The sequence below is a fragment of the Limulus polyphemus genome, unplaced genomic scaffold (genome assembly GCF_000517525.1).
Source record: "Limulus polyphemus unplaced genomic scaffold, Limulus_polyphemus-2.1.2 Scaffold661, whole genome shotgun sequence".
Lineage (NCBI taxonomy): Eukaryota > Metazoa > Arthropoda > Merostomata > Xiphosura > Limulidae > Limulus > Limulus polyphemus.
In genome coordinates this window covers 461,192-472,525 of record NW_013666271.1, presented here as the reverse complement: position 1 = coordinate 472,525, position 11,334 = coordinate 461,192, and the positions used below count along the sequence as shown (strand labels likewise).

The following is an 11,334-nucleotide window of genomic DNA, read 5'->3' as shown; positions in this document are numbered from 1 at the left end:
CAACCTTTTCTCATACATCCTTTTTGATGTCCTCATTTCCTGTTTCACCAACTTTTTTGATCTTCTATAATCTTTTAAATCTCCTGTATCAGTTAATTTAAATTTCTTAAATTTATGATGCTTTTCTTTAATTTTTATCTCTTATACTCTTTGTGAGCCAACCTAGTTTTTTACTTGCAGCTATCATTTTCTTTCTATAAGGAATTTGTTTACCTTGAATATTTAAAAATTTTCAAATCTGTTCAGTGTCTCCAAATAATTCAGCTTCCCAATTCACAACAGATAATTTTTGTCGCATTCCTTCAAAATTTGTTTTTTGAAATTTGTAACCAAAAGATCATTATTCCTTATCTCCATATGCAGCAGAACATTGAACCTAATAGAGCCATGATCACTTGTACATAAATGTTCCCCAATACACCCTTACAATCATTTCTATATTGAAGTTAACAATAAATCTAAAATTTCTTGCTAGAGTTAAGATTCATGATCATTTAATTCATTATAGTTTCTATAGGTTAATTAATTAGAAATGTATACACAAAAGTTCTACATATAACTTTATCAGTACAAAGATGATTTTTTATATTATATTGCATACTGTACTGGTAAATAAAAAAAGGGAATTTTCTTTCCATTTGTGAGAGTAATATGTTTGGCTATAAATTGTTAACTCTTAAAAATATTCAGTAACCTTAGTCCTTTTATAATGAATATGCCTTATCCTAGGCTGTCAGTATAGATGCTACAGATGTCACATTGTGGTACCGAATTGGGCATGGAGCATTAAAACTACATAAGTATGCTCTGGCAAGACTTGCTTTTGAAGAGGTACTGTTATTGTATTTTATTAAGAGTTCTATAAAACTATAATATTAGAAAATAAAAAGTTAACTGATTAAAAATATGCCTAACTCAGTAATGAAGACTACATGTCTTATAAAAGTGAATTTTTATGTCTTTGGTGTGTTGTTGATTTGTAAAAACCATTTCTGTTTTTTTTCATGTATTATCTTCTATGTGTTGTAAAATTATATTTATATAAATAGATACATGGTCTTTTACGACTTTATATTATTAGACTAGTGTATTGTTTTTATAACAGTCTGCATTGTAATTTAATATTTAACATTTATGATCAAATTATTGTTGTATTAAATCAGAAGGCTAACTTCAATATAAACCTGTATTAGAAGTAGAAGTAGACTTTTTTTAATATTAACTGTCCATTCTATGTGATGGAAATCATTAAAAATTTACTCAGACATTTGAATTTTAGAAATTCACATGTAACTTAACATTTTTAGGGTTTAAAGTGTAGCTCCGGTCACTGGCCTTGTCTGGACAATCTTATTACTGTTTTGTATGCTCTAAATGAATATGCAAGTAAGTGATGCAACATTCATTAAAGTCTGTTATTAGTATGGTTGCTTTAGCATTCTGAGCCTAAATGTTAAGACTTCCTTAAGCTGTTGATTTAAAATTTCCTTCAGTGCTTTTGTTTTGTAAGCATTAAAACTATAGGGAGATGAAATCTTATAAAATAAGCCATGAATTAAATAAACAAGTGATTGAATGTAGAAATTTGTTTGTACAAATATCAACATAACTTTGAGATGCTGTATGTAGAAGTTCTGATATATGAGGTTGTGGATCGTTTAACCACTATCCCCAGTATATTTGTTGCTTACCTTTAGCTTTTGTCTTAATGAATTATATCAGCCCCTGAAGAAGAAAGGTCCACCTTTGGAAAGTGCTCAGGTTATTGGGTTTTTATCATTTTCTATTATCAGCCTAGATATTAAATGTATAATACAAGTAATCTCTTCAATAGTTTATCAGTGTTCATTTCCCCTCTTAATGCTATATTTCTTTTATTCATTAGTTCTTAGTTGAATTTTATAAGAGTGACTTACATGTGATAGTGTTAACACAAATGTGAACTTGAGACTGGAGAATATGTCACAGCTCTTTTCAAGGAAGGATGTTTGTATGATGAAGTTATTAAACAACTTAGAGCCAGAGTATGCAATATTTGAATGGATTTTTTTTTATTTTCTCAATGGAAGCAGAAAAACTTGACAGCAGAGTGTTTAGGACAGCAGTAGGCTCCAAACCACACCCTAAACCAATCTGGAGCATTGCTTTCATCCAAAAAGTAAAGGTTATGATGAACATAGAGAATCTTACAATCCAGAAAGTCATTTTAATAAAGTCACACCTTGAGATCAATGGCTGTTCTCGTAAGAAAGATAGCCAGAGAAACTGGAATCACAGCAATCCCATTCATAACATTACATTTAATGGACAACAAAAGGCCTGTTTATCCATTGATGTTGTCCCATTCACTTAAAAACAACTACTCAAATCCAGCACTGATCATTTAAATATTTATCAAGCATTCCCTTTAAATTCTTAAATTTATTGCATTAACCACACCTGAAGGCATTCCATGGAAATACCAACTACTAAGGTGAAGATAACTTCTACCCTGCTAAAATTTATATTTATGTCCCCTTGTCCTACCATTAACTATGAAAAATATGATGTATCAATATTATCAATTCTCTTAATAATCTTGAACACCTTTAACTTGTTTTCTTTTGACAAAAAAATTTTGGAGATATTCTTGTATGACAACCTCCTCACAGGTATCATCCTAGTTTCCGTAATTTGAACCCTTTCCAACAATTCAATATTCCTCTTAAAGTAAGGAACCCAAGACTAAACTTAATAATCCAAATTAAGTCTAACCAGTAACCTATATGAGAAATGATAACCTCTTTTGGCTTGTATTCAATATTTCTGTAAGTACAATCCAAGAATACTCTTTGCCCTAAAATACCAACAGCACACTGCTTGAATGGCTTGAGAGACTTATCAACCAAAACATCAAAATTCATTTCTTCCATAACACTGTTAACATTATTTCCATCAAATTTATACTTACAATCAGTAGGTATAATACTGCTTAAATTTCCATTTATAGAAACTGAAGTAAATGTATAATTTAGTAACCAAGCCATCTCATGCTCATCACAAATAAACCTTCTGTTATCAAATCTCAACGGCCCTACTCTCATCTTAACATTTTGTTTACCCATAATGTATTTAAAGAAATCGTCACTGTTAATTTTTACATTTTCAGCCAACCTATTTTAATATTCCCTTTTTGATCAAGTCCCATAATGCAGCTTCAGTAGACTTTGTCTTTAGTCTCCTTTAATATCATCTTAAAAGCTGACATTCATGCACAGTCAAAGGCCTGTAGAAAGTTTGTCGATGTGTGTGTGTGATCTAAGCTTGATCTCATTGATTTGGTTACAATGGGAGTTGCAGTATCAAGCAATGGTACACAATCATGGCCATCAGATTGATCACAGTTGATGATAGAAGCATGGCCGTAGCTAACTAGGAAGTTACAGAGGTCCAGACCTTGACTAACCCTTTCACATTGGTTAAGTAAAAGTGCACATGTCACAACCTTTTATAGAATTGTATTCAAAATTTGATTACACTATTTTATTGGCAAAGTATGCAAACAAACTTGGCATCCAAATATAGTTAATATATCAAATTTTAAGATTATTTAAGTGTTAAAATATAGATAAATAATAATAATAACAAACATTTTTCAAGAGATATGCTCACGAATAGCTGTGCCTTACGTAAATTTGATAGGGTAACCAAAGTTACACATTTGCGAGGGATTTGCAACTTGTGTGGCAGGATTATTAATTATACAAGGTTCAGAAGGCAATAAAACAATAAAATTAAGTATAAATAGATGAATACAGTTACAAACTTTAAGCTATCTAGGATAAACAATTTCGGTTTCCTGTTACAATTTGCAGTCATTCAAGAAAGAAAAAAGGTAATTAAAAATTATTTCTTTATCTTTTTTAAGGTGGTTACGAGGACAGTCAGATTGACCAATCCTGTATAGAGTTATAGTACAGAAAATAACAGATATAAAGTATTTCTGAAAAAAACATTTGATATTTACTTAGGAGGTTTTAGGAATTACGCAAATTAAAGTTGACAAATTTCAGATGAAGAAAAGTATTTTTAATCTTAACATCAAAATTATATGCACTTGGAATAATCATCATTCTGGCACCATATAATTATAGAAAAAATTTTTAGTACAAATACTTACATGAAAATTCTAATTTTTTTTATCTGCAAAAGACTTTTAAAGTTTACTGAAAGCTTGCCAAATTTCTTGAAGATACATTAAGTACTTTCAGAGGCATAGTGAGTATACCACCATGGTTACAAGGTTGTGTAAATTATACAAGCCCATTGTGATAGAGATAAAATTTGAAATTAAATGGAATTTGCTATTTAATTTTACACCCATATGGAAAAGGTATACAATATGTAAGGCTGATCCTATGTACTTTTGGTGTTTGGACCTTGGGTAACTGTTCATTTTAGCTACGACCATGGAGAAAATTAGTAGTACAAATGACAGCACAGGATCTGGATCATCATTATTATTACATATATTTTTAACTTTCAGTATTTATGTGAAACTGGTCCATTTCTTCTACCATATTTAGTCTATTTTATTATTCTAAGGACCTTTTCTTGCTACTCTCCAATTCTTGTCAGACTTTTTCAAGATTATACCATAAATAAGCTTGTGTTACATTTATCAGTATGGCCAACTGGAAATTTAGTTTTGTGCTGAACATTTTAAGTTTTAATTATAACCATTGTAAAGATTATATTAAATACTGTGAGTAAATCAGAATATAAATGAAGCCTAAAAACTGAATGAAGCTGTGTAGTGGTGAATGTCTTTTGTTTACAAGAATGTGAACACCATTTTATATTTGTCTATGTTCAGAAATACAGTGATTTAGTTATCTGTGTTTGTAGTAATCTAAGATTCTCTTTTGTCTGTCTTTACTAATTTCTTTTCTTAGGTTGTCTGTATTACATTTCCGTATCTCTGGAAAAGGAATGTTACTACTTAAAGGGTTTGGTATTCCGAAAAGAGATACTACAAGAAGATCCAAGCTTAAATGAATACTGTGGAAGCTTCTTCAAAAACTGGTGAATAAAGAAATTTTTTCTTTTATATGGAACTACTAAAGAATTACAAACCATTCATCTTAGGTAAAATATTTCAGGAACTGAAGTACTGAAAAAATGCATTACAAACAAAAACATTAGGCCAAATAACAGACTGTAGGGATTTTATTTCACATTTCTCTGTTCATCTTTTTTTTTTTTGACTTGAAAAACAGTTTTTAATTTTAATGTCCAAGTTGAGTATTATGTAAGTTTACTAATATTTGTTGTTTGGAGCTGATGAAAATTTTTTATCAATTTCAAGGGAAGCAATATATATTTTTAAAAAATCAGGATTTTTAGTTGCAGTTTGTGCACATGCAATTGAAATTGTACTAAAACTAATACATAATTGTAAATTATAATTTATTGTTTTAATCAGTTGGTTTTTTCTTACTCTTTGAATAAAACCTAATTTGTTAGTGTCATTTGTAAACAACTGATATGAAAGTATAGTTCACATTCTTAAAAACAAATTCACAATAAAAGAAATGGTAACAATTATTATTATATTGAATTAAACTTCAAATGTTAAATTTTACACTGAATACCATTAAGAAAAAGCATGTGTGTTTTGACACTTTATTATTTAATGTCATTTTTGACAAGCTAGTACTATTACTGTTGTAATTGCTTTTAATTTTATTCTCAAAATTCTTATTGTGCTGGTCGGAAGTGACTTAAAACACCATCAATTTGTAATTTTCTAATTTGTTATTTTTTAATGTAATCTAGAAATAAGGGCAGAAGACTTCATAATATATTAATTTTGTTTATGCTGTTACTTATCTTGTACAGTTCTGGTGCTATAAAGATGTCAAACTCACTCTTTATGAATCGAGAGAGACATTTGTCAATTACAAAAGTATTAATATTATATTAAAATATTCTTAATCTTCAGTATATGATGAAGTCATATGTTCAGGACACTGATTTAGGTAAAACTGGAGCCCCATATATATTTCATTAAGTGAGGTCTCTTACTTTAGTAAAAACAAAAGTTGCCAACTAATTATGTTTATTTGTAGGCCACTGGAAATGCATTACTACTAATTTTTAACCAAATGTTCAAGTAATTATTGCTGGTGTTCAGAAAGTGGGTGTTTAATACTTGAAAATGTATTACATTAATAATTAAGTTAAGTAAAAGATAAGTATGCTGAATTTCAATCCTGAGATTGCAAGCTATGAAGTTACAGTAGTATAAACTTGTGTGGCTATTTTTAGTTGGGAATGTTTAAACATTTTATATATTTCAGACAAGTACCATATTTATATTCCTAAGTAACAAAAATTGTAACACAAGTTTAAGATTTCAAAACTTTGAATGAAACTTTGAGCAATAAATAAATGAAAGTATATGCTTTTGTTACCTTCGTAATACTGTTTTGTTGTCATAAATACCTTTATGTAATCTAGAAGTAACATACTCTTGAAAGGTTTCATCAAAATTATACATTATTTTCTTACTTTTCAGTAATATTCACACATATCCGCTACCTCACAAATCCTTTTTTTAAAAACTTATTTGAACTGAAATTTATTTTACAGAAAAAATAATAACTCTCAAGCTTTTTTTTTTTCCATGATTTTTCTGTTATTTTGAACAAATTTCAAAGTTAATTACAATTTTTTCTTTTATTTTTAGGTTTGAAAGTGACTCCATATACATACTATTATTTCTCTGACAGGTCTTAACTTGTTCAGTTTAGCAACCTATAATTTTTGGTTTACAAATAATAACTAAAGGGTGATAATCTATATGTTTAATTTTTACATGTTAATTCTTACAGCAACCCATCAATTTACACAGCATCGTATGATAAAGAAGAAGGGAAAAAAGTAAGTAATGAAATCTGAATTTTTAGTTTATTTGATCTATTCTTTATTTTAAACACTTACATCATTCCAACAACATACACTTTCAGATTACGCTTTAAAAAATAATGAAAGGAAGAGTTAAACTACCTTGTTTGTGTATATGTTATAATGTATGAGTAATTTTAGATAATAATACATATAATCATGTAAATACTATTGTACTTACAATTTTAAGAAATTTACCATACGTCTTACCTTCTATTTCAAGTAATTTATAGTGTTTTTCTAAAGTGTAATACACATCTTCATTGATTTTTGGGTTAAAGGTATTGAAAAAAATCTATGTATTGTGATACCTTTTACATAAATCAAAAGACAAAAGAGAATATATTGTTTTACTCCAGTAAAAGATATAATAAATGTGTACATAATATCATTTTGATGGTAACTTACTCATGATATGATACAGAATTTTTAAACTTATATTATTGTATATATCAAACCTGTTTTTGAGAAACTCAAAGCTATTAGATAAGAACTTGATTAGATTTGGAGATTCAGTGGATGACTGTTCCATAGAAAATCTAACTTGATTTTGTGTACACTGCCTCAAATTTCACACAAATGAAACATGATTATTTTCTCTAGAAAAATACCTTTAAGATATTTCACACTTCATATTTTTTGTAACTTCTGTAATTTTTGAATCACACTCATTATGTTCTTTCATTTCATTCCTGTTCAGTTGATTGAAGAAGCTCTTGCATTAAGAGCTAAGAAACAGGAGATATCCAGACCTCCTCCTTTGCCTCTTGTAAATTTTCTCCAACCACTCACAGATTTCAGGTAAGTTTGGTAACTTCTTTGTTTTTATCTTCCAGTATTTAGTTTTCAAGAAAACATTCTGTTCTGTTTGTCACCTCATTAAGAATGAAAGTGTACGTGTTACTATTAATTTAGATTTATTTTGTTACTATGTGCTATTTTATTACAATAAACCTGTTTTTTTTGTGTGTGTGCATGTATTTGACAGCTGGAAGTCATTAGGAGAGAGCTTACTTGCAATGTATGATCATATAGCCAGCAGTGATCCTCCAATTGTAAGTTAGTGTGTTCTTTATAATTAGTAAAAAACAAACAAATTATATGGTGTTTGTGAGGATTGTTCCTTTTAATATACTTTTCAACCTTATAACTTTAACTAATGATGTAGCTGTGATTGATATAAATAAATCATGAATGAAATACTGCATAATTAATTATAAGTCTGTAATTTATTTTTACATAAGTTTTAAAAAATACATACATGTATTTTATAATTTTAAAATGTTAGTAATACTTCACACATATTTTAGGACATAAATTTGTGATATGCTCTTTTGTCATTTATAATTGACCTGAGCATACTTATTTGGAGACTAACTACTTTCAGTCTTAGTGCAAAAAATGCAGTATTTCATCCTGTTATTGGGTTTATTTTTACCAAGTTTGTTACATAACTAATAATTCTGCTATCTTAAATTTAAAAAAAAATGATCATAGTTGTTCCAAATTTTGAATATGGATTTGCTTCTGTAATAAAAAATATTTCTTAAAGCGTGACTGTTGATGGTATAGACAGTTAATAAAATATAAAAAATGCTTATGTAATACTTTTAATTTTGTTTCCAATTGCATTTTTTGTATTGTACTATGACTCATGAGATGCTTTACATTGTTTTGAAATATATATTGTCCTTAGGATATGAGCATAACATGTAGAAAATGAGTGTGAACCACTGCTTAGCCTTTCTGAAATAGTGCTTATTATACAAGTTACATGTATGAAAAACTTTCACAGCAAATGATGTGGAAATAATTCTTTAACAAACAGAATCTAAATCAATCATGTAATATCACATATTCTAGATTTTATATAGTAAAATCATTACAACATTTTTTTTTTTTTTTTTTTTTTTTTAGAGAGAGTATTAATTGCTATGAAACTTGTGTATGTGAAAGTTGTAGAAAGAATAAATAGAACATGTAAACACAAAAAGATAGTATATTTAAAATAGTAATTTCCTTTCAGAAATTATTTTTCAATTAGATAACTATTAAGTAGTATATTAAGATGAATTTGTCCCTAAGTAGAACATAGTGATGAATAATTTCACTCATGGTTTAACGAATTTAATGAAAAATATATGATCTTCAACATTTAACTACCTGGCTAATATATTTTGATATAGTAAGTAACAAATTATTCAATTTAATGGTGTTTCAAAATGGAGGTATAAACCAGAAAACAGGGATAAAGTTATCATCTTAGTTATTCCTTATATTCATATATTTATTTAGTTTTCAGTGTCATGTCATGATATCAACATGTTCTCAACTTCACATTGTTTACAATTTTTACCCTTAATCAGAACTATACATTTGAAAATTAAAACAAGTAAGCTATTAAAACAGTGTAATTGGGGTAATTATATAATAAAGACTCAAGATGCTAGTGGAGATTAGCTAAACATCTGTATGCTACCTGACGAAGTTGATAGCTGCTATTGGTTAATTATTCAGCAAATGTTTGGTTTAGGTCTTTTCACCATGTAATCTAGTCAATGTAGACTGAACGCAGTAAAAAATTAAAATGGGTTAAAATTACAATAATAATTTCAGCATATTTTTAAAACTGATGCAACAGAAAGAATACAAATATTTTTTAACTGTGAATATGTGAAATATAGAATAGGAAACTTTCCAACTGGTTTACCTTCCATGCAACATGACTTATGATTGGCAGGCTTTAAAAATTATATCCTGAAATGCCAGAGCAAATGGTTACAATTTTGTTCAGTTTTTGCAATCATCAAATGTTTTCACTATAAAAGACAGTTTTGGAAAAATGAGTAATCAAATAATTTTTTATCTCAAGCAAATAAGCATTTTTTTTTAAAGTGTAAGACTAATTGACTCAAGGCTGGAATCAAATCTTTTACATAATAGTTTATAAACATCGTAGTAATGATTGATACATCACACAGATTATTAAAAGTATTGTGTTCATAATTAATTTTACCAGTTTTAAACTAGAAATGAATAAAAACCCTATACAGGGTTATAGGGTTTTTATTCATTTCTATCAAGACTTCTTGAACCTATCTGTTTTTCTAACATCATGAATGTACCAGTTTTAAACTGTTATTTAACAACTGGTCTTTCCTTGTGTTTATTTTTAGTCATATGGATGTAGAGTAGATCTTACAAAATACACACAGATACCACAGACAAGTCCATCTGTTCTTGAGGTTTCAGAAACTCTGGTTACTAGTTCAGTAATTCCTTCACCTGTAACCACAGTAACATTACCCCAACAAAGTCAACAGCATTTGGTTCTGACTCCCATATCTAAGGAAAATCTTTTGTATTCCACTCCTTTAGATACCAAGCTTGTCATTGTTGGTAAGTTGTCTTACATGAATAATTATTATTTGCTAAAGTTTATTTAAAAGCTTTATTTTTAATTTCTTCTAATAAGACTGTAGGGATTGAAGAAATTTTAGCTGGTTGATGTAATAAAACTAAATTGTATTTTTTTACACTATTGTTTCTTAAAAACTTAATCATTTCTATTAATTTTAGCTAGAAGGAAAAAGTATGAAAAGCATGCAGCTCAACATCTAGAATTTTTGTGAAAGTTTAGAAAACAATTTGGACAATATGAAAGCCAGTTAGACTAGAGTAGAATTGATTGATTTGCATCATAATAGAGGTCGTTAGCCATGGTTATCCTTTACTGTGCATGACACAAGGTTTTTGTGTCTTACATTCAAAATTTTGTTAAACTATTTTTTGTTTATGTTAGACCAATTAGTAAAGCATAAAATCATAGCTAATAATACATATGTTAATAGTAAATAAGCTTTAAATTCTTAATTCTATAAGGCAATATTTTTAAAAATCCTGAATTTCTTCTAATGCAACATATGTGACACATTTTCTCTAGGTATCTTCTCTAATTTATCCACCACCCCTCCAGTAACTATGAAATTAAATGTAAATTACTCACTATAAAATCGTCATTGCTCAGGAAAACCATAATTTTTATACCTTCAATTTTCTTTGAGACCCTCCTGCCACACCCACCTGTCACATCCTCTCTTTCAAGATTTGTTAATAGTTCTCTCTTACATTTAGTTATATATTATCTATGATTAATAGAAAGCAAAGGTTTTCATCTGTCAAATGACATATTATATTACCTTGTGTTCTGAACAGATAAGCATCAGTTCCACTTAGAGTACAAGCTTCATTCCCATGTGAAAGTTAACGACTAGCATATTTCACTATCTTGGATGAATTTGTAATGGCTCTTGTCACATAGGTAGAAAACTGGAAAAATTTTGAGAATTAGGGGAAATTTTCTACTTTTGCATGTTATTAGTCTAT

At 28.5% G+C, this 11,334-nt stretch overlaps 1 protein-coding gene across 3 annotated transcripts in view; it reads left to right on the top strand.

The window, feature by feature from the left end:
- The window catches only part of LOC106459791 (calcineurin-binding protein cabin-1-like), a 115,028-nt gene that overhangs the window by 9,387 nt on the left and 94,307 nt on the right, over positions 1-11,334 (top strand). For all 3 annotated transcript variants that reach the window (XM_022386338.1, XM_013919451.2, XM_022386339.1), the window contains exons 5-11: positions 730-831; positions 1,308-1,386; positions 4,935-5,064; positions 6,876-6,924; positions 7,649-7,749; positions 7,937-8,003; positions 10,125-10,347. In XM_022386338.1, the coding sequence (XP_022242046.1) occupies positions 730-831; positions 1,308-1,386; positions 4,935-5,064; positions 6,876-6,924; positions 7,649-7,749; positions 7,937-8,003; positions 10,125-10,347 (751 nt within the window). The remainder of the gene's footprint in view (positions 1-729; positions 832-1,307; positions 1,387-4,934; positions 5,065-6,875; positions 6,925-7,648; positions 7,750-7,936; positions 8,004-10,124; positions 10,348-11,334) is intronic.